This window comes from Ochotona princeps, chromosome 21 (genome assembly GCF_030435755.1).
Source record: "Ochotona princeps isolate mOchPri1 chromosome 21, mOchPri1.hap1, whole genome shotgun sequence".
NCBI classification, from domain to species: domain Eukaryota; kingdom Metazoa; phylum Chordata; class Mammalia; order Lagomorpha; family Ochotonidae; genus Ochotona; species Ochotona princeps.
In genome coordinates this window covers 36,799,615-36,827,590 of record NC_080852.1, presented here as the reverse complement: position 1 = coordinate 36,827,590, position 27,976 = coordinate 36,799,615, and the positions used below count along the sequence as shown (strand labels likewise).

The 27,976-nt window shown below is 46.1% G+C and overlaps 2 protein-coding genes across 10 annotated transcripts in view; one reads left to right on the top strand and one right to left on the bottom strand.

Annotated features, from left to right (window-relative positions):
• SYN2 (synapsin II) overlaps positions 1–27,976 on the top strand; it is a 137,349-nt gene that overhangs the window by 88,899 nt on the left and 20,474 nt on the right. Inside the window, exons 2-9 of the mRNA XM_036497415.2 lie at positions 3,042–3,099; positions 5,096–5,187; positions 6,429–6,585; positions 11,819–11,908; positions 22,131–22,193; positions 22,560–22,702; positions 27,171–27,245; positions 27,674–27,776. Of these exons, the coding sequence (XP_036353308.2) occupies positions 3,042–3,099; positions 5,096–5,187; positions 6,429–6,585; positions 11,819–11,908; positions 22,131–22,193; positions 22,560–22,702; positions 27,171–27,245; positions 27,674–27,776 (781 nt within the window). The remainder of the gene's footprint in view (positions 1–3,041; positions 3,100–5,095; positions 5,188–6,428; positions 6,586–11,818; positions 11,909–22,130; positions 22,194–22,559; positions 22,703–27,170; positions 27,246–27,673; positions 27,777–27,976) is intronic.
• TIMP4 (TIMP metallopeptidase inhibitor 4) lies at positions 197–20,694 on the bottom strand. 9 transcript variants are annotated; one of them, XM_036497417.2, is made up of 5 exons: positions 19,811–20,138; positions 18,387–18,484; positions 17,836–17,950; positions 15,276–15,400; positions 13,490–14,657 (listed from the first exon to the last, which is right to left on the bottom strand). In XM_036497417.2, the coding sequence occupies exons 1-5, from the start codon at positions 19,947–19,949 to the stop codon at positions 14,559–14,561; spliced, it is 576 nt and encodes a 191-aa protein (XP_036353310.1). In that variant the 5' UTR covers positions 19,950–20,138; the 3' UTR covers positions 13,490–14,558. The 9 variants fall into 9 exon arrangements, with proteins under 9 accessions (XP_058534538.1, XP_058534536.1, XP_058534539.1 ...); XM_004581312.2 differs by having other exon boundaries at positions 13,490–14,676; positions 19,811–20,120; XM_058678551.1 differs by having other exon boundaries at positions 13,490–14,676; positions 18,409–18,484; positions 19,811–19,871.

The following is a 27,976-nucleotide window of genomic DNA, read 5'->3' as shown; positions in this document are numbered from 1 at the left end:
TTTCAAACACTGGTGAGCATAGTATAATTGTTTGGCAGCATAAGGAAAAACTGTAGCCATACATTCCTTGCACCAGCGTCAAGTTATTTATTCTATGTATGTATTGTCAAATGAAAGCCATTGTGGCATTGCTTGTAATAGCAAAATAAAGAAGAAAAGCTAGAAGCTGCTTCCGGTTCTCCCATCAGGCTAAAGGCAGAAAAGTAGATCTGAAATGGAACAGCCAGGACAGGAACCTGCAACTATATGGGATGCTGGAGCAGGCGGAGGCTTGACATACTACATTATGGTGCCGACCCCATTTTCATAGAGCTATTAAGAAGAAAAAGAAAGGTTTGTCAATGTGTGCTGAAAGCATATCACCAGTATATATTCTAAGTGAAACAAATCAAGGTTCCAAAAGAAATCTATATAGCATGATGCTGTGTGCAGCTACATCTTCCCACTTTTCCTGCCAGTGGAAGGATGTGTATGCAGCTGCTGGTGGGAAATATGTCTGATGAAAGGAATGGGATATTAGAGAGTTCTTCATTTTCTCTTTTAGTTTACTTTTGAAGATAGGTAATTTGATTGATTTTAACCATTTGAGCAATTTTAAACAAAATGTTAAACAAATTTAAGCCACTTGTCTCAGTGCTCCCAGTCAGGATAAGATGCAGCCAGAGTTCTGGCTCAGGGCTGTGACTGCAGTGGCCTTCCTCCAGGTTCTAGCATGCTGCCTCTGACCAGTGCTCCTTCAGCATTAGCAGATGCTTCTGTCACTTGTGAACTATGTACAAAGATTTTCATTTAAAAAAAAAAAAGCCACCTGCAATCGAATGTCCTGGGGCTCCTGTCCGCAGGAGCATGCTCACTTCTCCAGAAGAGGGCTCTGAGCCCCAGCTGCTGCCATCTTGGCTCCTTTTCTAGAAGACTGTGGTTCAGCCAAGAGAGGTCAGTGACCCGGGGCCAGGAAACGCAAAGATTTCCAACAGGACAAATTACCTTAAGGAAAAGGCATTAGGATAACTGGAGAGGTGGGAAGGGAAGGCATGAGAACAGTTTGATTAGCCAACTTGGTCAGTGGGCAGGTGCAGGAAGTGGCAGATACACCCTGCCAGAATCTGTAAATATACTTCAATATCAGTGTTCAAACCCTACAAAATAAGTGAGTGAAATAGAAAACTTGGCAGCGTGTAAGTACCCACATGTAAACTCAATTCTAGGCTTAACTGCTGGAAGTTATCTGGGAAGTTTCGGTTTCTCCATGAGTAGTCAGACGGATAAGCACCCTCCTAACATCTTCACAGAATTGTGGGGAACAAATAAAACAAGGAAACATGCTTTGCAAATGCAGGGCTGCATAGAGAATGAGAGTTTAGTTACTGTTATTGTCTCTGTAACTTACCTCACTGCAGAACTATTTTTCAGACAGGAAGAGATGCTGATAAAAAGGTAGACATACCTCACCAATGAATAGAATGGGACTTGGTGGGCCATTGACTCCTGTTCCTCCTGTTTATGGTCATAAACAAAATCCTACAGGGCCGAAGGCTTGCAGAATGGTAACAATGCCATGCATACATGGCAGTAGCTGCCAAAGGGATGGCATGTACTGCACACTCCTGCCTAAGGGCTTGCTGAGTCGTGAATGTTGATCCGTGTCCTGGAAGTGAGCTGATGTGAAGCCTGTGTAAGGAATTGGGGCAGAGGTGGGGGGATGGACTTCGGTAGTTAGCTCCAAAATGGCTGAATGCCTCAAAGGAGCAATTTGAGCATGGCCAGGGACTTGGATAGGACAAATGACAACTTCCTAGAACGGCCTGTTCCAGAATCCATAGAGAAAAGGAAATAGGCTGACCCTGTCCTGGGTAGTTGACAGGAACCAGAGTAGGAAGTATTTGTGGTGGGAGTACTGCTCACCACGTCATGAAGTCCCTTTTGAGTAAAGAAGGACAGCAAAAAAAAAAAATCAGTTCAGCACACATGGTAGTCATGTGAAAGATGGGAAGAATAAATCAGCAAAGGGGGACAGAGCTGTACAGTGTGAATAAAGTTGAACTCAGAGTCCTACGGGGTTAGGTGTGGATACTGGCTCTGTCACTAGCTCACCAAGTACCCTTAAATACTCCGTTTTCCTCTGCTGAATCTTGATTTCTTTTTCTCTCAACTGAAGACCTTTGTCCCTATCCTATTAAATGAAATGTTGTAGAAATCAACTAGCATATACTTCCTAGAACGAGATGCCCAATGAATACTAGTTTATTCTTTTATTCTGACGAAAGTTTGCCAGAAACCCTTCAGCGAAATATGGCAGTTGGAAATTTCAAGACTTGGAAATCCAACCAGACCTAACCAATAAGTATGGTGTAGAAAGGCCCTTTGTGAAAATGTTGAACCAGCTAACTGGGCAGAGGAGAAAATTATGGGGAAAGGGTGGGTTAGAGGCAAGGCTGGACTCAATATAAATATAAGCGAAAACACGGTCAGCTTAGAAGCTGTAATGCCATGAATGCGTGACTGTGAGATTCCTCTCTGGTAGAGAGGTTCTGTGCATTGAAGAACTCAGCTTTACTCATGTTTCTTGACTGCTTAGAAATATAAGGTAGGTTTTGTGTCAGATTCTCCTCCATTGACCCCACATTTTTTTTTTTTTGACATAGGTAATTCCCTGTCATTCACTGGTTGCTCTTTAATCCTTGTGGCATTTTAAAAATAATATTTTAAAATTATTAATTGCCTTAAATCCTTTAGATATGAGTATGAGATTGATCTAGTCTTTATCAAGAATGGCTGGAGAAATTCACTCTTCTATTTTGTTCTGGTCCAAAGGTCAGTAGTAGTATTATAAAATCACAAAACTTAAGAATGAAAGGGTGGGTGCTTTATAGGAGGGTAAATTGGGACTAAAAGAAACTGATTCTCTTGAGTTCTTCTAATGATCCAGTAGCACAGTGGAGGTCAGAACCAGAGTCTCTTAACTCATTCTAGGGTTCTGTCTGCTATAATACTTTTCTTTGTTATAGCAAATTTCTAATTTATTTTTTTTTTCCTTTCTCCAGGGCGAAGTGTTTTCGGGGCAAGAAAGTCCTTGGCGATTATGAAATCAAAGTGGAACAGGTAATCAGTCTGCAGCTCAGCCTGCGTCATCACATTGCCTCCTGGCACCCCAGAGTGAACCATCTAGTTCTGCTTAGTCGAGTACACTGCCTGTCATTGAGTTCTGGGCTTTCCGTCTCTGCTCACCTGCCCTTCCCCTGGATTTTTCACTCTTTGAGGCACGGTTCTGAAGACCGCATCTTTTCCTTTCCTTGAGTTCTTTTTGTGTGTCTCTGGAGAAGCTAGAAGTAATGATCTTCGACCCTTGTTAGAGAAAAGGGCTCCCAGGCTGAAGGAAACTGGAGTAATGGCACCTCTGTGTTGTTGGTGGCCCAATATTCTTGGATAAGCCCATGTCTGCTGTGCTGGTCTACCTCCTTTGGTGACGCCTACTCTGGGCCTGTGGCCATCCTCCAGAGAACACCTGGGAAAGAATACCTCCTGAGGTGGACGTTTAGTGCAGCAGTTAAGACCCTGTCTGAGGCTGCTGCATCTCACACAGAAGTGCCTGGGTTTGAGTTCTTCTCTGTTTCTGTTTCCTAGGAAGCAGCAGGTGACAGCTTAAGTATTGAGACCCTCCTAGTCAAGGGGTAGATTTTGGTTGAATTCTAGGCTCCTGATTTTGGCCTAGCCCAGCTTTGGCTATCGCAGGCATTTGGGGAGTAAACCAGTGGATAGAAGATCAATTGATTGAGTAATTTACCTCTGTTTTTCAAATAAATGGAAACAAATAAAAAATTTTAATTATTAGAAAATACTTGTTTTAGTACACCAAAGTTCTGAAAGGCCTATTCTTACCTTTTTCCATTGCTTAATGCATGAATGATTTCATTTGTGAAGAGAGAATGTACACTTTAAAGATGAATATAATTTTCTATGTACTAGTAGAAGTTACTCAGCATTCATTACACAGTGGGCTGTGACAGAGTACTTTCTTGTCATTACCTTCAGTTCTATATATATATTATTTGTTTGTTTGAGTTACAGAAGGAGAGGGGGGTGATACAGAGAGAATCTGTTGTTTCACTCCCCAAATGGTTGCAGTCACCAGCGCTGGGTTAGTCTGAAGCTGGGAACCAGGAGCTTCTTCGGGGTCTCCTGTATGGGTACAGGAGCTCAAGCACTTAGGGGCCACCTTCTGATGCTATTTCCCAGGCATTTAGCAGAGATCTGGATTGGGAATGGAGCAGCTAGGTCTTGAACCAGTGCCCAAATGGGATGCTGGTGCCACAGGCAGCAGCTTTATTCACTATGGCATGTTGCAGGCCCTACCTTCAGTTCTTTTATTATTATTATTATTATTACATTGCATTATGTGGCACAGTTTTATAGGCACTGGGATTCCCCCACCCCTCCCAAACCCTCCCCCCATGGTGGATTCCTCCACCTTGCTGCATTGCCATAGTTCAAGTTCAGTTGAGATTCTTTCGTTGCAAGCATATATCAAGCATAGAGTCCAGCATATTATTGTCCAGATAAGTTCAACGGCTTCTTGGGGAGACCATCTCTGGTCTGAACCTACCTTCAGTTCTTAAAACAAGATAGGCAGGGTCAGGAAGGCAAGTATAGAAACTTAAGAGAATGAAATTACCTCACTTAATATTTCATGCTGAAAGCACTAAAACCTAGGCGTTCTTATGTTGACACTGATCAGAGAGATGTCTGTTCCAGGCTACATCTTCACTCTACAGTGAAGTGCACAAGGAATGACATGCTGGGAGTCAAATGATCTAAGTTTTGCTCCCATCTCTGCCAATGATAATTTTTTCTTTGTCCGGAAAATCCATTTAACCGATTTTCAGGTTCCATTTCTTTCTATAGTAAATGGAAATCATTTTCTGTGTCCCACCCGCTTTGTAGGGTTACTATAAGAATTGAATAGAATCAGCATGTGAAAATATTTGAAAACAGTAAATAAAACTTTTGGGTATGGGGCTGCTGCTGCTGCTGTGTGGGGAACATGCCTTGACCACGCCAGGGCTGACCGTGGACCTCCTCCTCTACTCTTACGTTCCAGGCGGAATTTTCAGAGCTCAACCTGGTGGCTCATGCCGATGGAACCTATGCCGTGGATATGCAGGTGCTCCGAAATGGCACAAAAGTTGTCCGGTAAGGACTTTCTCATTCCCAAGGGCACAAAGGCAAGTGTCAGAAGAGAGCAGGAGTGTCCTGTATGGCAGACAGAGCTTCACTGTGTGCTCTGCATGGGTGTGGAGAAGAAGATAGCTCCTACCTTTAGGAAGCTCTTAGACAAACAGAAGTGAAAGCATCCTAGGCATCGGAGATTCAGAGCCCACTTTGAAGTAACTCCTATCTCCTTTTAGTTGGTGTGGCTCTGTGCTTTTCTCTATGTAAACATTTGCCTTGGAAGCCAAGGTTTGGTTGCTTTAAAAGTTTTGAAAATGTCTGATCTAGCTCAACCTTTGTTTGACATTGATCTGTTTAGATTCATGCAGGGAGTTGGTGGCAGAGCCCCGTATTCATGTGAGTTCTCTTGACTACCCCCTGACCCCCCAGTTCTGTGTTTGTTCTGTATTCTTCATTCCTGGATAACTCAGTTTGAGAGGAAAACCTAGGATTGGAAGATAAATTGTAAGTGGAAAAAATGACCAGTTATTGATCACTTCAGTGTCAGGAAGTATATTGAGTGTCACTTAGATATGATGCTGTCCCAGATACAACAGCTCTGTAAGGGAGCTGATAAGTTCAGTGGCATATCTGTGGCAAGGAGCTTAGCTGGCAACAAGTGACACACAGGGAGCTTGCCCGTGCATGGGAACATTCTGTGCTAAGGGCTTCCTGAAGCTGTTGCTCAACCTCAGTTCTGCGAAAAATATTTGTACCCCTCCCTAGCGTCCGCTTTGGAAGAATAACATTGGAAAGTCTGGCCCCTTGCTCTCCTTGGGGCCTGATGAGGGCTTTGCCTATTTTAAGGAGTCAGAACAGGATACTGAGGTCAGGGACCTCCAGGGCAGTGTAGTGAAGACAGCCAAATATGCTGGCTTCCAAGTCTGCTGGGACCTGCTCAGAGACCCAGTTCAGGAGCCCCGTGAGGACTTATGTTATGAGGGCCCAGAAGTGTCCCTCCCCCCCTACCCCGAGGATATTTGTACCTTAGAAAAAGGCAATGCTTAGGCCAGAGGAATAGAGCAATTTCAGAGCTCTTTTAAGATCTCCTTTGGAAAATGTCATACTTCTGGTATGGAAGGTAATTGTCATTTCTGAAATGAGGGCCTTGGCCTGGGTGGGCCCTAAGACGTTCTCTGCCTTGGGCTTTGGAAATGGAAGACAAAGTGATATGGTACTTACATTGCTGGTTTGAGGCCAACTTGTCTCTACCTTCCTACCAGGTCCTTCCGGCCGGACTTTGTGCTCATCCGGCAGCACGCGTTTGGCATGGCGGAGAATGAGGATTTCCGCCACCTGATCATTGGCATGCAGTACGCAGGCCTCCCCTGCATCAACTCACTGGAATCCATTTACAACTTCTGTGACAAGCCATGGGTGGTGAGTGAGGCTCTCTTTTTCTTGGGTAAAAGAATAGGTAGGAACCTGGACCTTGCATCCCTCAGTTCCTTGGGAAGGACTGCTGGTGGTACTCAGTGCAGTGGCCCAGGTGAGAAAGCAGCAGCCAGGACTTAGTGCAGGGCAGCTGTCACAGTATAGCACATTACCACACACCACGAGCCAGCCTGCCTCTGCTGCAGGGCAGACCTTTGTTGTTTGTAAGGTTTATTTATTTATTATAAAGACAGAGTTACAAAGAGAGTTAGAGATGGGTATAGGAGAGAGAGATCTTCACCTGCTGATTAGCTTTGCAAAAGACCATAGTTGTCCGTGCTGGGCCCAGCCTGAAGCCAGGAGCTGGGAGCTCTATGTAAGTCTTCTGTATTGGCCCAAACACTTGGGCTATCCTCCAGTGCCTTCTCAGAACCTTTCCAGGGACCTGGATGAAAAGTAAAGTAGCCAGGATTTGAACCAGCACTTATATGTGATATTGGTATGCTAGGCAGCAGCTTAACCCATTATGCTATGATGTTAGCCCCATGATCTTTGGTCTTGCAACCAAGTTGCACAAAGATCTTGTAAAGAAGCCCTGACAGAGCTCTAGGCTCTGCCCTCAGCCCTGGCTGCAGCAATCTAAAAGACCCATTTGTTGCCTCTCAAAATTGTTTAACTACTAGCAAGCTCTGAGGCCAGTGGGGGAACCAAGGGAATGAGCCAGTTAGGAGGAGTGTTAGTGACAAGAGTCTTACAGTGTTTCAACAACCTTAAAGTGAGATTAGCTGCATACACATGCATCAGGCACTTCATATGAGCTGAAAGTGCTCCTGGAGATCATCCAATCTCACTCCTTCATGGTGCAGATGTGAAAATTAAAGAAGGGGTGGTGGTGGTAAGGAGTGTATAACCACTTAGCATATGGTGCCAAAATCCTACATTTTTGTATACTGTTTCATTTAATTTTCACAATAAGCTCACAAGGAAGGTATTATTGCTAGCATTATTAGCACTTTTTACAGGAAAAAGAGATCCTGAACGGTTTAAGAAATAAGTGACAGAGCCAGGACTTGGGGAGATTGCGCTGCCTGTCGCACTGTTTGGGCAACTGGGTGAGGAAGAAGCTGATCTGGTTCTTCTCTTCTTGAAATTGGATTTTGAAAATCCAGAAGGTCAGTGGAAACTTTTAGGCTAAGGAATTGAAGAGTTTAGGAGGGCAAGTGACCCTGGCTAGCCACTGGGGCATTCTCACCTCCTCTGTGGCAGCTGAGCAGACCCAGCTCCTCTGCTAACCCTGTAGCTCCAGGCTGGCCCTCTCGGAAGGAAACACCTGCCCCTAATCACATCCTCTTCATCTTGTTTTTCAAAAATCAAGTGGCAGCTGTTACACACACTGGACTGCCAAGGTTCCTGGCACTGGTGGCTAATTGTTAAGTTTTTGAACCCCAAGTCTCTTTGCCACTCAGGGAATGGGAAGGGGGTGTTGTTTTTATTTTTATCATCAAATAGATAGTTCACCTCTGCTCTTAATCTTTTTTTCAAACTTGAACTAACAGCTTTCCTTTTCCTTTGGGAGCCAGGGAGTCCCTTTAGTGTAAGAAAAAGACCAGTGAGCAAGGAGTCGAGGGTCTGGGAGCTGCCATGGCTCAACAGGGGGCTGGGTTCTTGGGCTTCACATGTTCAGCTTTCCCTCTGTGTGGCCTGAGGCGTCTGAAACCCCAAGTTCTGCATAAACAAGTGGAGGGAGTTATGTGATTGGAGTGTGTCACTCATCTGGGAGCTGACCCTTTCAGTTCAGTCACGTGGCCTTCTTGCCACCCATTTGCTTTAACCCGTGCCCACTCCTACCTCCATACCTACCATGTATTAGAATTTGACTCCCTTAGAGTCGTATGGAGTGATTCTGCCATTATCAGCTTTTTCTGGGTCATCTCACTACTTATCAGCTCTCTGACAAAACCTCTTTGTGCCCCACTTCATTTGTCTACAAACAGGGAATAGCAGCAGTACCTGCCACCACTTTGCCAGCCTGGTTGTTACAGTCCCCTCATATCTGGGATTTCAAAGAAATGAGTTCTCCATTTTTTCTTTTCTTCTTCTTCTTCTTCTTCTTTTTTTTTTTTTTAACTGTGCCAGAGGCCAAGGAGAGTAGGAGCAGCAGAGCCTGTGCCTAGGGAGGGGAGGAGCAGCAGAGCCTGTGCCTAGGGCCTTGCCCCTCATGGGACCTGGGATCTGGTGAGGGGTCACACTCTCACCCATTCACAGGACCAGCACATTGCCGTTGGCATTGCATGAGAGCAGCAGGCTCCTGGACAGACACCAAGTTCTCCCTTCACTTTCACTAATCAGCTGCCATTCAAATGACATCTTATGGTTTTTTTTTCTCTGCTTTTTGGGAAGAGGAGAGTAGGTCTATTTGGTGCTGGTGAGTAGAGGGTCCCTCTGAGATGATGAATGTGACTCATTTTTTAAAAATTCTTCATGATAGCTGGCCTTGGTGTGAGCAGAACCCTCTGTGGGGTTGGAAAAGGTTCAGTCTCATATCGCTGCCTCTGAGAAAGTCTACTGTCTCTGAAACTGGTCAGGGCTGGCCCCTGGGGCTTCAGAAGCAGGACTGAGAAAACCACTCATCCCACCCCCTTTACTGCTATGGATGGATCTGTAATCCTTGTGTCTTTCTGGATATTTTAGAGACAGATGCACCAGAATTAAATTAAATTAAATTAAATCTTTTTAATTTCCAGGAGAAAGAGGGTAACATGTTACTCTAACTAACCTTAAGGCCCATTTCCTCCAAGAAGTCCTTGCCAGATTTGCTGGATAAGTGGTTATAATGAACATGTCTTGCTACTCTTTGCCAGCAGCACCCCCAGCTCCCAAATTCATTCTTTTGTCTGTGCATAAAGGAAATAGCCCTTATCAGATAGTACATTTGTTTAATTGGTGACTGTGTGTCTGTGACTTAATCTAAGTTTCCAGAGAGGCAGGGTTAGAAACCAAGCCCAGTACCTTGAGAAAACAGGGGCTGCTGGAGATGGGGTGGAGGGGAGTAGGATAAACTCCCTGAGACCCAAATAGAGCCTGGGAACTGGCTGCCATCTTCGTCTTGGCTGTCACAGGGCCCTGGGAGTCTGCCGCAGGCCTTCCTGGCATGCATGTGATATCTGTGTAACTCTCCCACCTGCCTTGGTGTCATGCCAGAGTGTAGGCTGCAGCAGGACAGAGGTCCTTGGGCAGAGCTGGCATCAGATCCCCAGGGATGCTGGAGAGCCCTGGGAACTCAGGCAGGTGTCCAAGCAGAACAGGAATCCAGACCCACGTTGGAAGACAGGAGGCAAAGGTCAGAGGAGATGGTGAGGAGGATCAGAGAAGACAAAGTCCTGAGCAGTCACTCTTCATAATCAGAGCAAACTGAAGAACCAAAAAATGATGGGGACAACTGGATACAACGGAGCATGCCCTGGGCAAGGGGAGAAGAAACCCAGGTGTTCTCCCAGGGTGGCCCCCAATCCAGGCTTGGAAACTGAGAGGCCTCTCTGAATAGTCTCTCAACTCTTTCAACAATGAAGTCTTAGGGGCTTAGAGTCCATGAACCTGACTTTGTATCCTGGAAGAGGCCTTAGAGCCCTAGTATCATCAGTTGTATGTCCATAAAAGCAGTGGCCCAACATTCAAAAATAAGAAAATCAAAAGGACCACAACATATGATCTCAGTTTTATAACAGAGTTTGGAAAGAAATCTAATAAGCGAGTACAAAGTTTGTGGGACTGATCAAATGGAGCTCAGAGGATACAACTCATTTGCTCAAGGACAACCAGTAACTTAACGAAACAGAGCAAGCACTAGAAAACTCCAACATCTCAATTCAGAGCGTCTTCTGCCCAACTCCTTCTCCCTTCACTGGCTCATGTGCCAGTATCCCTTACAGAGCATAGGACCTGAAGTTTGGAAGAATGTTCTAGCTTTCCTTTCTCAGATAAATAGAAAGCAAGCTTAATCTGATAAGTTTCCATTGTAGCCGTTCCAAATATCAGTAGAGTGCAGTGTGAACTAATCCAGTAGCACTAGAGAAAAGGGTCTCATTTTTTCCTGTGGCCAGTGATGAGGGACGGGTGCTCAGGGATGTGTATTGGCTATCAATCTGGCTCAACCACTGTGTTACCTTGGACAAGCAATCTCTTTGGGCCTCTACTTCTTTGTTTATAAAGCAGAGTGGAGGGGTCCTGAATATGTGCCCAGAGCCTTTCAACCCTGATCTGTAGGTGTGTGTCCATCAGGTGTGTGTCCATCACCTCTTCCTTGTGGAGCTCTCCCAGTTTCTGATAGGTAAAGGGACTAGGAAGTTCAGTGCTAGGAATGCCAGATCTGTACATCCCACTTGCCATGACCATTCAAATCCTCCTGGGGAACAGGTTGGTTAATGACACCCCCTGCTCAAACTAATCCACCCTGCTCACTGGGAAAAATGCTTCCTTGGCCTGGCATTTGAACCTCAAGAATTGGACCATGTTGCTTCTCCAGCTTCAACTTGTGCCACTGCCCAGAGATGCACCTGTTTAAAGATGCAAGTTTCTTTTTTTTTTTAAAGATTTATTTTTATTACAAATTCAGATATACAGAGAGAGGATGAGAGACAGAGAGGAAGATCTTCCGTCCGATAATTCACTCCCCAAGTGAGCCGCAACAGGCCGGTGCGCGCCGATCCGATGCCGGGAACCAGGAACCTCTTCCGGGTCTCCCATGCGGGTGCAGGGTCCCAAAGCTTTGGGCCGTCCTCGACTGCTTTCCCAGGCCACAGCAGGGAGCTGGATGGGAAGTGGAGCTGCCGGGATTAGAACCGGCGCCCATATGGGATCCTGGAGCTTTCAAGGCGAGGACTTTAGCCGCTAGGCTACGCCGCCGGGCCCTAAAGGTGCAAGTTTCAATCCTAGTTTCAACCCTTTTCAGCTCTGTGATTTCAGAAAATTGTCTACTCTTTTGGAGCCTCATGCACAAAATGAAGATGATAAAGTGGCATGTCAATCCTTGTTAAAATCAAGTAGATACTCTGTACATGTTAGCTCACTAAAGCATGTTCATTGATAACAGGAATAATAAGTGCACTTCTTTTATACCCTCAAAGCATTTAGCACTAAACTCCTTACCAAGAAACTGCTTAGGAAATATTTGGTGGAATGATACTTTATCTTTTACAGAAGATGTCTTAAATAAACTGAAACATTTGCTTCTCTTGTTTAGTTTGCCCAACTGGTGGCCATCTACAAGACACTGGGAGGAGAAAAATTCCCACTGATTGAGCAGACATATTACCCCAACCACAAAGAGATGGTAAGTGACCGAGTGAGGCTTCCAGCTCTGCTGTTCCCACTCTGAGCTCAGCAACACAGTGCCGAGAAGACCGCCTCAGTATCTGAACCCCACAAACTGTGGGAATCCAGCGGTGGAGCTGCTTGTGGGACTAACATGGCTGGGTCTTGGCTGACAGCCCCTTTCTTGCCTTCAAATTCTGGAGACAAAATAGAAAGAGCAGGAACAAGGCATTTTAATCAAAGTAACAGCTCTCTGGACCAACAATCAGATCTCAAACCTTGAGTTCTAGCCTTAGTTGCAGAACAAGTACTGGTATCATAAGACAATTTACATTCTGTCATTGTGCGTCAGTTTTCCAATAGGATCATCAACTGGGGATGATTGTCCCCGAGCAGGGTATCTGATATGGTATGTACTGAATGTGAGATGAGCTGTGTAATTGCCTTCTCAAGTATCAGGTGCTATTATTGCTCAGACTTCTTCAAGATTATGAGAAGGCTAGGTGTTTTTTTTTTTTTAAAGATTTGTGGTTCTTTTTTTTAATTGGAAAGTCAGATTTACAGAGAGAAAGATCTTCTGTCTGCTGGTCCACTCCCCAAGTGGCCAGAGCTGAACCAATTGGAAGCTAAGAGCCAGGAACTTCTTCCAGAATTCCCAAGCGGGTACAGGGTTCCAAAGCTTTGGGCCATCCCCCACTCTTTTCCAAAGCCACAAACAGAGAGATGGATGGAAAGTGGAGCATCCGGGACACAAATGGGATCCTGGCCGATGCAGCGCAAGGATTTAGCCACTAGGCTATCGCGCTGGGCCCACGAAGGCTGGTTTTAACATTGTGTATTCTCTGGGGTCAACCTAGGGGGTCAGAAGAAGCAGAGAAATAGGGTAGTTGGTTGGTAAGAGGGTATTGTTAATGTTTCTCTTTAAGGGTGACCTGGGGCTCGGAACTCCGGGCTTCCTCTCTGGCCTAGGCTGCTCTGATCATTTTGGTGATCCTGCTTACCTGGCCAGTGGACGCCCTCTACCAAGGAAATCCAAGTTCTGAGGCAGGAGCCGTGTAAAATCCTTCTCCCACTCCCTGCCCCGCAAGGGATCTCCTTCTGCGGCAGTTGTGGAGAGTTTTCTTGTGGTACATTGTCTGTGGCTCTGTTCACCCACCAGCAGACCACACTGAGATCAAAAACAGCCCTAGACCCTAAGAAGAGCCATCTCCGTTGACTTTGCCAGAGCTTCCCCAGAAAGAGGCTGTATAATTTAAACCCTGTCCAAGGAAGACGGGCTGAGGCTGAGGATCCCTAAGAGGCCTGGACTGGGGAGGTGCAGGGGGTGAATTTCAGAGGTGAGGTGCTGAGCTGGAGGCAGGGAATCAAGCTGACTGCTTCCGCCGTCACACACAGCAAGGCTGAGCACTGGAAAAAGGGCAATGATTGCAGCTGTATTCCATCATTCTTTCCCCCTGTCGTGGTGCTTATGTTATTTCTCTCTTGCCCTCTCTCCCAAAGTTTGTCCTCTAAAGGGGACCAGCCACCTCTGAAATGTCAGAAGTAGATGAAGGAGGGATTTTAACTCTACAGAAAAACTTTTTTTTTTGGCTTTAAAAAAGTTCTAATGTAGGAATGAATTCATCAGTCATCTAAAAAAGCCAGAAGACAGGCAGGCTTGAAGCTCGGGACACTCATAGCCTCTGTCAGAACGCCCAGCTGTCAGTCCCAGCTCTGCTCTGGTTACAGCTTCCCGACGTACACCCTGGGAGGCAACTGGCGAAAGCTCAAGTGTTTTAGTCTCTGACATTCTTGTGTGAGATCTGGATTGGGATACCTGCTCCCAAGAATTTGAGAAGTCTTTCTCTCATATAAAAAACATTTTCTTAAACACCCTGAAGAGTCTTATACATACTGATAGAGGGCATTAGAGATAGTTAACATAAAGAGACAAACCTGTTCTTAGATAATAAGTCTGTTCTTGTCCAAAAAGGTATGGTGAATGGACTGCACCCTCTCCTAAGAATGGCATAATGGAGAATTTCAGCACGGAGAGGGAGGGTACCGAATGATATAGGGCCAGGTCACACCTCCAACAGAGTACTGAGGTGTGAGGATACACAGCCATAGTATGTTGTTCTTTTCCGTCCTGCCAATCATCTGCCTGTTTATGATACAGGTCAGCTCACTTTCTGGCATTGTACACTACAAGGCTACTCTATCTCATGTGTATAATATTCACTGTTTTCCTCCTATTCAGTTAGTTAAAGCAAGGGAGGTCATAATTTCCTTGAGAGAAAAGGAAATAGTCCTGGGTTTAGGGAACAACAAAAACTTTTAGCAGTAGCTACAGGCCAGACTGTTCTGGGTGTGAGTCAGGCAAGAAGGGCTGGGAGCAGGGCAGGAAACAGTGCTACCTTTCAAGCCTTCAACAGGTTGTGGCCTATGGAACATTCCCCACCCTTGCCATGATGCCATGACCAGGCCGTCTAGTTGGCATTTTCTGTTACTTGCCACCCGTGGGGACTGAGGTGATGGCCATATATCTGCAGGAAAGGAGAACAGACTTGATCTTCAGGACTCAAGAGATGTTGTAGTCCTTGGTTTCCCCTAGGGCTGGAGGATATCTACAAACTCCTTCCTGAGTGACAGGTGGCCCTGGTACCAGCTGCAGGTGCCATCGACATGCTTCATGCAGACATAGTGCTGGGCTTGGTAACCGTAAAGCTTCCGTTCCAACAGCCAGTCTGTCCAGAGGCACTCGTTGGGGGCCGAGATGACGCAGGGCACTGTGTAGCAGGTGGTAATCTGCAGTCATGGCCACACAACATCAGAGTGAGTAGGGTGTCCTTTTCTCCTTCCTGCCCTCAGACTCCTACATATCCTGACAGCCCATCCTAAATACCAATGTCTTATGAAGTCCCCAGACTTCCCTCAGAATTTGCCTTACCCTGCAATCAATGGTATTGCTTCTCACGGCATCTCTGTAACCCTGAAAGTCCTCACCCTGCCACTAAGTTTGAACGAGTTGTTTTACTTCCCTTTCATTTCTTCACCTTAAACTGAACATCCAAATTCCTCATGCATCTGTTGTGAAGAGTAAATAAGCATTTAAAATGAATTGCCTATTATAGAGTGTGGCAGCGTAGGCTGTCTTTAAATGTTGGCTGTAGCTGGTATTGTCATGTCAGTCTGCTGTATTTCCCAGCCAGAATGTCCATATTTTGAGATAAGGGACCATGGATTGTGCTGCAATTTCATATAGCACCTGGTCCATGGCAGATCTCGGTTACTGTACCATAAATGACTACATGTATGCATGAATGGAGGAAGATATAAAGGGTAAGCTGCGACACTCAAGACCCTTGCCCCACTCCCAGAAGATCCTAGAAGTGAATACCCCTTACTTGGCAGATACAGTTCAGGTGGTAGTGATGATTCAGACTTTCCCTCTGCACCAAGGACAGATCCTCCCAGGGCTCGATGTAGTTGCACAAATGAATGAAGACTTTTCCATCACTGAGGACCTGCCCTTCAAAGGGAGATGGGAGAGAATCCAGCATCAGGAGTCTGCTTTGGTACTCCAGGAGTTTGAGTCCTGGAAGAGCCCAGAATTACAACCCCTCCAGTGGCTTTTGGATGGTAGTAGCAGTCAATGAACAGACAAGAAAAACCTCTAAAGTCTTTGTAGCAAAGAGCTTAACAGATGATTGTATGAGACAAAGTTAAGAGACTAAAGAAGGCCTTTCTTTTAGTCTGGTGCAGAGGTGAACTTGGACTTTGAATTCAAACTCCAGGTGAGATCCCTTCTCTTTTACTTACAGCTGTGTGACCTTAGGTCATGTAACCGCTCAGCTGAAAGATGAGATTAATAAAGTATTTGTCAGGACCAAATGGGAGAGTGTGGAGTTCCCAGTCCAGTTGTAAACCCATAGATGTTCAATAAATAATGGATCCCATGCCCTTCCAGCCCTTCTCTGCATAGATCAGACCCCTGCCCCAAGCCTTTCCCCTTCCTCCTGGGAGTTCCCTGCTTATGAAATCCTTCTCACATTTCAGAGCCACTTTTTTGGTATCACCTCATCTTCAAATCTATCCCTAAGCTTGCTGGCCCAAACCTGTCTTAGCACATTAATCATTTGATCACTTACTCACTGAGATCACCTTGAATACAAAATGGAATTCCCTCCCCTCAAAGAAGGAGCTTAGCAGCGAATAGGGTAGACATAAGCGGGCAGAAGTCACACTACTGCATGATCATACAACAAGATGCAGTTTAAACACAAAGGAAAGCCTGTTATCTCCATCCGTGCAAGGGGTGTGGGAAGGTATCTCAGAGAGGGTGCTTGCATTGGGACTTGAGGCACTGGGTAGGCGGTCTCTTTTTGAACAAGCTGCGGGAAATGCTTCTGGGCTGTTTACGAAGGCAGAGGGATGTGGCCCAGCACCACACCTTCTACAACAGCCAGTAGTTTACTTCAACTCCAGAGAAAGTGAGGGACTGGAAACTGTCACTGCCAAATGGCAAGAAACAAAACAAGAGAGGTCAGCAGTGGTCAGGCACGAGGTGCTTCCAACACCAAGCACAAGGGCCATCTTCTAAAGGCTGTTGGTGCCACTGATGATTCTCCAGTAGATCTATCTTTTGTCATTTCCCCTCAGCCTGGCTGAGCCTTGACTTCCTTAAGCGCAGATAGCATGTCTCCTATTTCTAAGTTACCTCGATGCCTAGCCATGAGCACAGCATACAGAAGGCAGGTATTTAGAAAGGAAGTAGAAGCAAAAATCTTTGTAAGGCCTGGTATGCGAGTCCTAGAAACAAATACCTTCTTTCCCTGGACTCCAGAATGATTCATTATGTACTCACTAATTTATGGAGTTATATTATCTTATAGTTCTTTAATTGTGTTTGTCTAACCAATTGAATATTGAAGAATTCTGCAAATGTAAAGAGTAGAGCTGCAACAACCTGAAGTTTCATAGACAGATTTTGGCTCCAGTGCCAGAGATCTTACACAGACTAAAACCCTTTAAATGTGGAATTGGCTAGCTGTTCCAGGCTGATGTAACAACCTCTTTAAAATAGTGAAGCACAGGTCTGATGTGTGGCCTAGTGGATTAACCTGTGGCCTGTGATGCCAGCATCCCATATCAGCACTGGGTTGAATCCTGGCTGCTTCCTTCAGATCCAACAATTTGTAAATGTACCTGGGAAGTTAATGAAAGATGATCTAAGTGCTCGAGCTCCTACTCTCATGTGGGAGACCCTGATGGAGTTCCAGGCTCCTATCTTTGACCTGGTCCAACTATAACCATTTGGGGAGGGAATCAGCAAGTGGAAGGTCTCTCTCTCTATCTTTCAGTTAAATTAAAAAAAAAGTTTTGGGCCCAATGTGGCAACCTAGCGGCTAAAGTCCTCGCCTCACACATGCCAGAATCCCATATAGGTGCCAGTTCTAGTTCCAGCAGTCCTGCTTCCCATCCAGCTCCCTGCCTGTGGCCTGGGAGAGCAGTCGAGGACAGCCCAAGGCCTTGGGGCCCTGCACACACATGGGAGACCCAGAAGAGGCTCCGGACTCCTGGCTTCAGATTGGCTCAGCTCCAGCTATTGTGGCCTCCTGGGGAGTGAATCATCAGATGGAAGATCTTCCTCTCTGTCTCTCCACCTCTCTGTATATCTGACCTTCTAATAAAAATAAAACAAATCTTTAAAAAGGGTTTTAAGGAGTTAGATAATCAATAGGCTAGTATATAAAATAGTAAAGCAATAGTCAAGATTACTATAATGAAGACTCTTGAATTCAAAGGGAAATTACTTCAGCTCAACTAGAAGACTGCTTCTCACTAACATGGCTATTTTACGAATATGGAGCTGCTACCGGTCTCACAGGAAACCAGGACTCCAACCTCACTACCTATCTTAGGACAGACCAGTCAAGACCACTTGCTGGTCTTTAAGTTACTCACCAGTCAAGAGATACTGCTTCTGACTGTTGGCTTCTAATTTCACACCACAGAGAGAAGAGTCGAAAGGGGTATAGATGTACTGAACATCCTTGACTTTCTCAAAACCTTTAAACATCTGAAAGGCAATGAAAAAAAAAACAGTATTGGGTCAGTGACTTGTGAGTATATTAAGCATATTAATGGACAAAACCTCATCTTTCAGTCTGAAAAATGACCAAAAGTCTGGTTTGGAATTAAGTGCACAGAGATGGGCCTACTAGTTCTCTCTCTTAGTAACAACAGCAACAAACTCTAAACCTTGGGTTTATTTTGGCAAGGTGGGGAGGTATTCCGTCGTAAGCAGCCATGGCACCAAATGGATATTATATCACCCAGTGTCACTCAGATTCCGAGGGCCCTAATGCCAGCATCTCATCACATCAGCATCTAACCCTGAGAACTACCAAGCCAGGTCACCTGCAACCTGCCAGCCTCCCTCCCATCCGCATCCCTCAACAGACTCTACTCCTGTCATCTCAAGGGAAGAAACACCCTGTGCAGTCCCCATGTACCTTTATCTGTTTGATTTCATACCGGATCATTTTTTGAGTGTCATCCGGGTCTGCACTGGCAGGAACCACCTTCTCACTAGAAATTTTTGCCCGGATCACTGCAAAAGAAGATAAGAGAGGGAAACTTCAGAAACCAGTGGGAGCAGTACACCTAAGATCTGAATGAATGGGGGCCCTGGGGAATCCTTTAGGGGCATTCTTGGCCTAGGTGTTGTTGGATTGGGGCAGAGTGATATGTATGAGAATGGAGGCCTGGGATCTCCACTTTGCGGGCCTGTGAGGTCCTGCAATCTCTGCACTTGTGTCTGGGCCTGTAAGTTCGGAGAACTGTAGTGTTCCATACCCCACGGTGCAGAGGGCTGAGCGAGGGGAGAGGATCCTTTACTGGTTGTTAGTGTGAGGCTCAACCATTGGTGTTGCTGAAGGCCTCACAGCTGCTAGGGGTTGACTTCAATGCATATTTATTGAATTCCACAAATGTTTGACCCTGCATTGAGTAAGCCCCATCTTTACCATTTAGGCATTAATCAGTCTGTAGTTTTTGCTCTGTGCCTACTCCTGCATTAGGGCCTAGGCATATAGATGTGCCGAAGACAGTCCTGGTGCCTTGGCTTAACGAAAGACACACTTATCAGGAACCAGCAATAGTGGGAGTGTGGAGGCATCAGAGACGCTGTAATAGCACTAAGAACTGCTTCAAAAAGCCTTCAGAGAAGAGGGAGGGCCCAGTTAGACCTTGAAAGAAGTTCACCAAGAGTTTACAGTATCAGGGAAGGACTTTTCAGGGAGGGGAGAGAGAAAGGGAGAAAGGCATGGTTGTGTTACAGCGGCAGCTTCAGTTACAGGCCCGGGGCAGAGACAAGTGTTAAGATATAAGTCCCTAGGACCAGCACTGGTCATTTCCCGGCTGCTGCACTTCCAATCCAACTCCCTGCTTATGGCCTGGGAAAGCCCTTGGGCCCTTCCACCCATGTGGGAGACTCAGAAGAAGCTCTTGGCTCCCAGCTTTGGGGAGGCCCAGGTCTGGCCTTGTAGCCATCTGAGGAGTGAACCAGTGGATGTAAGATCTCTTTCTGTCTCTCCTCCCCTAACTATGACTTTGTAAGTAAAATAAATAAATCTTCAAAAAATAATAATAAAATACAAGCTCTCCCCTTAATCCAGTAGTACAGAATACCCTGCCAGATAACTCCTTATATTCAGTGTGACCCAGGTGGGGGCTGCATTGCTATCGAGGTCCCTAACAATGTTTATTTCCTTGTACACTGGCCAGGCCCAGCGGTTGCTATGGCTCTAGGGGCACTTGGAAACCCATCAGCCTCAGCAGGAGGCCTTGGGTCAGGGGCGGGGATCTGAGCTCCTCCCTCTTCCTTTGGACACAAACAATCCCCACAACCGCCCCCAGTTGCAGATCTCATACTCACCCAGTGCAGAGTGGCAGACGTGCTGCTGGGGGTGTGCAGGGGCGCAGCTGCAGGCCTCGCCCAGCCCCGGGGGCCGCAGCAGTGCCAGCAGCCGCAGCAGCAGCGCCCAGCTCGGCGTGGTCAGGGGGCTCCCAGGCATGACACCGGAGAGCCTCGATTGTGCCCTTGGGATCTGTTGGACCAAACAGCCCCCGCAGGGCTTGTCAGAATGCCTCGCGCCCCTCACCCCAGGCTTTATGAAGTGGCCCAAGCACCAATCCCGCCCCCATGGGCTCCGCCTTCCTTTGGCTCCAGGCCACTGGCTTCTACAGAACCCAAGGCCCTCCAGACCAACAGATTCAAGAAGATGAGAGGAGACAGGAGAGCGGCTCCTGGCTTGTATTTCCCTGTCAGAGTACTTGTTTGGGGGCTGAGGGAAGCCTCTGGGAAGGGAATGGTATCAGGGGCAGGAAGATTCAAAGAGCAACCGTATGACAGAAGTATGTGGGCAGAAAAATTGAGGGATCGCCATTTAAGCAGAAGGGACAAGGGTGGGGAGAGGCACAGAGTGAGACAGTCAGAGAGGCAGACAGAATTACAACAGGCAAAAGAGACAGTGACAGAGAAGGACGGACCCCTTGCTGAGCTGCATACTGGGAATGAGACAAGCTACTCAGGGCTTCTTTCAGCTGCAGGAAGTGTTTTCAATGCCCTATTTATGAGGCTCCAAAGCAACAGCAAACAGTAAGGGAACAGGACAGAAACTTGGGGTGTGTGTGTCTTGGCTCCGTTGGCTGGAGGGGTGGAGAAAGATGTCAGAAAGCAGCCAGAGCTTTAGAAACCCTTCCCAAAGCCAGAGCCCGAGTCTCTGCAGATGGCTGGGGCAGTGCCCTCCGTGAGCACTCCAAACACAGGCTGTTCCATCACTGAGCAGAAAGCCGGCATCTCACAGTCCCCTTCCCTCCCCGAGTCTAGCTCATAGGTCTGTCTCTTGAGATGGTCATGTTATAGAAGGCAGGACAGGTTAGAGAACAAGACAGGAACTTGGAGTCACTGTAAGGGAGAGCCTTGCCTACTGCTTGGCAGAGCATGGTCCTTCCAGGAGAGGGGCTCATGGGATCGCGGCTGTGAGGGTGTTTGCCCACAGCTCTGGGTTCTCATTCTGCCTGTCACCAGGTAGCTTTGTGGCCTGAGTGTCCTCTCTGTGAAGGAGGGTTTTCAGAAGCCTTTTAGAGCTCTTTCCGCAGCCTGTACTGCTGAAATCATCTGACCAGAAAAGCCCAGTGTCTGTTCAAACCTGGGTTCCTAGGGTGATCTGACTTTGTTACTCAGAGTCAGCAGCGTTTTCTCCAGAAGGTGTCATTCCGCGTTGGTGGTGCTAGCGATGTTTGAAGAAAAGAAACACAGGAGTCCAGCTGAGAACGACGAGATCCAGGTTGTGTCTTCAGATGTTGTCCAGGCCACAACAGGGTCAGATATATTTGAAGGGATCTCCAGAAATATTTATCAGATTTGCAGGCTGAGGCTCCATGAGGGCAAGTGATCTGTGGACAGGTTAGTAATGGAGAGGACCCGAAGTTGAGTATCCTGACGTCCAGTCTACCACTCCCACAGGACCTATGATATAATGTTTTTCACCTTCATTTTGTTGCAGCTTGAAATCGTGCCTTTGGAGGGTAATTCTATTAAGTTTCTGTTGATCCTCTGTTAAAATAGGCTGTTGTCAGGGTAGAGTTTGCTGTCTTAATTGTCCCTTCCTGATAAAAACGTGTTACATTCTCATATCCACTCTCTTCCAGACCCCAAATTGGGTAGAACTTGGCTATAGCATACTGTATGTTTGGTGGTGAGTTTGGGGAGTTGGTGAGCAAATCAGCATGTGACAGAGGAGGATGGTCCAGATCAGTATAGGCCAGCTGAGCCTTTGGAGAGAGTTAAGTACTCAGACATGACAAAAGGGACATTCATATTCCAAAGATGCATTTTTTAAAAATTCAGGTTTATTGAAGTACAGTTTACATGCAATAAAATTCACCCTTTTAAATGAAAAAAAAATTTTTTAAATCATCGTTGTCTAATGGCCCTCCTTCCCAGGGTTTGTATAATAAACAGGCGAGATTGAAGCATAGAGTTTTAAATGCAGAAAGTACCAGGCAAATGAACAGGCTTCCTGTAGTTTTGCCAGCAAGATGCTATATGACCTTGACAAAGTCATTGTCACTCAATAGGCCCCACTTCTTTTTCATTTATAAAGCAAACAGGTTGATACTTTTAAGGATTCCACAGAGAGATCGGCTCATCTGACCAGTTCATTGTTCATTGCTGTCTCTTCTGCTTTCAGCTGACGCTGCCCACCTTCCCCGTGGTGGTGAAGATCGGCCACGCTCACTCGGGCATGGGCAAGGTAAGGCAGAAGGGCCCGCTGTGCCTTGGTGTGTAGAGTAGGACATTTTCAAACAACTCATTTGTGGATTGGTCATCTGCCTCTGTTACTGCTGAGTTCTTTCCAAGGAGATGATGATCTGGCGCCTCAAAGTCATGAGTACTATCCAGCTAGACCTCTCCAGCATGCAGGGTGCAAGCCACTTGCTTGATCCCCTGATCTGTGAGAGCGGTGTAGACCCTGAGCCCGAGAGAAGGGGCTCCCTGGGGAGATGTGGCATCCACAGGTGCATCTAGACTGCACACATCTCGAGGCCAGGGCTCTTCTGACTTCTGCTGTGTATGCGTGTGTTACCCTTTCTTCCTCTCTGTCCTGCTCTAATATTAGGTCAAGGTGGAAAACCATTATGACTTCCAGGACATTGCTAGCGTGGTTGCCCTCACCCAGACCTATGCGACAGCAGAACCTTTCATTGATGCCAAGTATGACATCCGGGTCCAGAAGATTGGCAACAACTACAAGGCTTACATGTGAGTGGGGATGGGGTCCCAGCAGTTGTCCTGTGTTCCTCTCTCAGCCTCAGTGAAACATCTGAACCTCCATGTGGCAGTCTACTTTCAGTTTAGCTTCATAAGACCCAAAAGGCAGATTCCACAAAGGTACCATTGAAGTTGCACATTGTTTTTCTCTTATTGTGCAAAAAGCAAAGATAGAGGCAGACGGAGTTGTCATCCATTGCCTCACTTCGCAAATTCCCCAAACAGGTAGGTTTTGACCAGGCCATAGCCAGAAGCAGGGGTCTCCGTCAGGGTCTCCCACATAAGTGTCAGGGGTCCAACTGAACCATCTCGCTGCGCGCCCCACCCCCGCCCAGGATGCACATCAGCAGGAAGCTGGAATGGGAGGCAGAGCCAGGATTTGAACTCAGGTACTCTAATGTGACATTCAGGTATTCCAAGCTATTTCTTTCTTTCTTTTTTTTTTTTTTTAATATTTGTTTTGTTTTTATTAGAAAGGCAGATATACAGAGAGGAGGAGAGACTGAGAGGAAGATCTTCCATCCGATGATTCACTCCCCAGGTGGCCGCAGTGGCCGGAGCTGCGCCGATCCAGAGCCTTTTCTGGGTCTCTCACACGGGTGCAGGGGCCCAAGGCTTTGGGCCATCCTCTCTGCTTTCCCAGGCCATAAGCAGGGAGCTGGATGGGAAACGGGGTTGCTGGAATTAGAACCAGCACCCATATGGGATCCTGGCACATGCAAGGCGAGGACTTTAGCCACTAGGCTACTGCTCTGGACCCTATTTCTTAATGACTGTACCAGATACTTGCCCCAAGACAGGTTTTCTTTAAAATCAGAGGTGGGAGTCTATCAACTAAGATAATAAATAAATAAAAGTAATATTCCTATTCACTATTCTCTAAGTGAAATAAAGCTTTCTGTTTCGTTATAGACACAACAGACTAGAGCAATAGTAGCAGCAAGTTTAAGACTTTGTCACTGAAGATAGACATTCTTCTATCACACAGCTGTTGTGTCACTGTAAATACTGGTCCCTGTCATTGCTATTTACAACATTGCCATGGGCAGACATTTTGTCCTATGATTGAGACTCTGGTTAGAAAACCTGTACCCCAGATCTGAGCAACTGGTTCAAGTCCCAGCTCCATTCCTGATTCTAGCTCGCTGCTGGTGGACACTCTGAGAAGCAAGAGATGAGGTCTCAAGTAGTGCAGGGCACCTGCCACCCATATGGGAGACCTAGGTTGAGTTCCCAGCTCCCAGCTTCAATCCAGCCCGTAGCTGGCTGGTACAGGCATTTGGGAACTATACGAGTAAATGGGGATCTCGTTCTGTTTCCATTTCTGTCTCTCACTGTCAAATAAATAACAATTTAAAATATATATAATATATTATAAATTATACATATAAAATATATATAATATAAAATATATTAACATATGTATGTTAGTTATTGACCCTGTTATTACCTCCTATGACTTACAGGTTTGTTTAATATTTCAATGTTACTTGTTTAATACCTCTAACTGGGTAGTTTGTGTTCCTGTATAATTTGTATTCATTATTTGTACATTGTTTATGCTTTACACATTGGAATAAATCCATAGGCTTCACCTGCCAAAGCTTGGAGGAAGTAAACTTCTGACGCGGATATCCAGCTGAGTGTACTGCGGAGTGCGACAAGCCAGCTGGCTATAAGAGCTGCGCCTTGTCCGCACAACCATGTCTCTTTGCCGCAATGGAAGTCCGAAGTTGCCTCTGATAGCATTTTTAAAAAGAAAAAATTTCAGCACTTTCTGAACTTCTGTGATATTTCACTTTTAGGAATGTGGACCTCCCTCTTTAAAAAATATAAAATACAAAAAATGTTAGTAATTTATCATTTTGGCACTCAGAGCAGAAGCAGATTTGAGGTTGAGCAGCCTTCTCTTTGCTTTCCCGTTTGTTGCATTTTTCTTCATCCCTCTGTTCATTGGAGTTACTTAAGTGCCCCCCTCCAAGTACCCCATCTCCAGAGTATGTTGTTCCTTCTCTTCCATTCAAAGCTGCTGGGGAGTGGGGGGAAAATCGCAGGGTATTGCTTGCTTGCCTGCTGCCTTGCACAACATTAGATGCCTCGTGAGCCCAATAGGAATTCAGACACAAGCCCTTTGTAGGGAGCTGTAGCATGGGATAGTTTTTTTTTTATTTTATTTATCAACTGGATTCCTGCTTATTAAAAGCTTATTGTTTCATGTTTGTAGCCTTTCTGTTTCCAGAAAGGAATCTAGAGCTGTAAAAGTAAGAACAATGTAAGACAGAATCCGTTGAAAGGTCATTATAAACTAGCTAAAACAATCAGAAAAAATAGCTGTTTTTCAGGCACCTGGCAAAGCAAATAGTAAATTTCCAATCTTTGGATCTTCAAATCCCCTAAACAAACACAGTGTTTAATGATGACAACAGCAAAGCAAGAATATCTTGATTCTTAAAATTAGTCACCAGAATCTTTAAGGATTAAAGTTTCCAAAAGCAGAACAGAAAGAAATCAAGAGAAAATATAATCCAGCAAGTGTTGGTCAAGGGTGGGTTGCTAGAAGCTTTAGATAGCATTGAGTTCCTTTCTTTCTTATTTACTTAGCTAGTTGGAACAGCGTCAGGGCCCTCTCAGCTTTGCTGTCTCAGACTCGCAGCAGTGTAGCCGCCCACAGAAGACACTGACTCGTCTTCCCCAGAGAAGGCTGGGGAGTCTTCCCCTTTCGCCTCAGCTCTCCTGTGTCTGGAGATGTACAAATAGCCACACTGGGTGGAGAAAATATGCTGTTCCTGCGTTCCCTCTCAGCAGACAGTGATGTGGTTCCCTCTGAGGAGGTTAGAATTCCCCTCTGCCTTGGCATGCCCCGAGGAGCCAGTGTGGATCTGTATCCTGCACCCCATAGTTAGAGAGGTGTGTGAAGTCTTGGGGGAACTTGGTAATCTTTAAAGTACCGCACAAATGTCAGAGAGGTTATTATCATCCACTCTGTGTTGGGGATGTGGAAGTGTGTTACAACATGTCCCCTGCCTTGAAGATCTGGTCACAGGGACACATTTGTAAGCCACCTGTGTGAGGAAGACAGTTATTTTCATTATGATTTTGTCTGTGTGTTTCAAGCTTCTCGTTGTTTGTTTAGATAGTACGGTGTGAAGGGAAAGCACATCACATTGAAAGAACAAAGATTCCCAGATTTTTATCTAGATACACAATCTGGAACAAGGCCTCCAACCTTTCTGAGTGTTAATCTTGTGTATAAAATGGGACAAGAATTCCAGTCTATTCATGGCAGGGGTGCGGACGGGGGCTTGAAAGAAGGCTCCCGTGAGGGGGTTTGGTGAGGAGGCACCTGGGAAATCCAGGTGTACCAAGTGGTATCACGTGGCTCACTGGGCTGCCTCGGGGCTCTGAACAACTAGCTGTCTGTGTAAGTGTCTCATGTCTGAAATCAGACTTTGGGGCACATACTCCTGGGAACCTGCACATCCACTCCCCAGACTGTGAGTGAGAAGGACAGCACATGAGGCACTTTGGCCGTGGAGGAGGCAGGGCTTTTCTGTGCCCTACACCGCCTCCCGTTCTCCACATCTGAATGAAACCATAATTTTTAAGAAATTAAATTTTGGTGTTCTACAACTATTTATAAAGTCTGTATCAGCTGACCCCTCGCCAACCCTGGGTCTGTAGTTGAGTGTGGCACAGAGGGTCATTTCCAAACCCATTGTCAAGAGCAAATCTAGAATTAGAAACCATCTGCCTCCTTCTTAGCTCAAGACTAGTGGACTTTAACACGTGTTCATGAAGGGGAGGGAGCAGGGGACACAGCAGGTGCATTGATGTACCAGGCAACATAAGCCCAAAAGTTAGCTGACTTGCCCAGAGTCACATTGTTTGTCCCATAGTGCTGCTGGATGAGTGAACCAGTGAGCCAGGATAGAGCACATTGAGAGATGTTCACAAGAACCCCAGAGGGGTCCCCCAAGATCGGCAGGATTCAATTTTAATAAAGCAAGTCTACCCAGATACTGGGTGGGTAGGCTGCTGAGAATACAGGATGCAGTATAGGATGCAGTATACCTTCACATGGCTTACAGACTTGTGGTGAGTTCTTAAGAGTTGACTTAAATAACTGAAGTAAAAGGCAAATATAAGATTGTGAGGCATAGGCAAAGTCCTAGAAAGGTTCTAAAGAGAGCAAGAACTCTGCTGATTAAGAAGATCAATGCAAATACCATGGAATCAGAGACTTCTGAGCTGGACACATGAAAAGAGGAGGCCGTTGCCAGTGGCGGGATTGGCAAAGGTAGCAGCAGGCTATATACTCAGAAGACCGCCCCCACCACCCAAGCTTTGGCTGGGAGGAGGAGATGGGAAAAGCATCAGTGTGTTAAAATCCTGGGAGGTTTTGTACCCTTCTCTTGCTGGTGTGACTCACGACTTTTGTACCTGGTGGAACTTGTTGCAGGAGGACATCAATCTCAGGGAACTGGAAGACAAATACTGGCTCTGCGATGCTGGAGCAGATTGCCATGGCAGACAGGTGAGTAAGAAAAGGAGTCTGGTTCCAAGCCAGAGCCAAGGTGGCTTCCATAGATGAGGAGCTGTAAGAAATGTCTTTGCCCAAGGGGAGTCTTTGAGAAGACATCCAAGAGTCAGTTAAGAAGATCAAGTAGGACTGGATCCAGTGCTCAAGTTGGGAAGAAAGACACTACATGTCAAAGACGCTCCAAAAAAGGAATAGCTAGCATGGACAAGGAAAGCCAAGGGAGGCCTCCTAGGGGAGGTGAGACCTGCTCTGAGTCCAGAAAGATGGGTAAGAATTTAAGAGCAGAGGGACAGGACACCGTAGATTATGGAATGTGCTTGGTGGTAGTGGAAGGAGACAGGGGTGCAATGGTGGATGTGAGAGCTGGAGGCAATGAAGAGAGCTAATACCCCAGCTTCAGGACCCCTTCCCATCCCCTCCAGGTACAAGCTGTGGGTAGATACCTGCTCCGAGATGTTTGGTGGCCTAGACATCTGTGCTGTCAAAGCTGTACACGGCAAAGATGGGAAAGACTACATATTTGAGGTAAGTCTGACTGACTCTAAGAGTATCTCAGTAAGGGACAACCCCAAGGCTGGAAGCCAGGTCTTGGGTTGAAAACTATGTGAACAGTCTAGACTGTATTTAGTTTAGAGTCTCCTGAGACATAGGAAGGTTCTAGATAGGAGACACTGTATCTGTATAGCACAGTGCCTGTATCAGGGGAGATGGGAATGGCTGTTGTT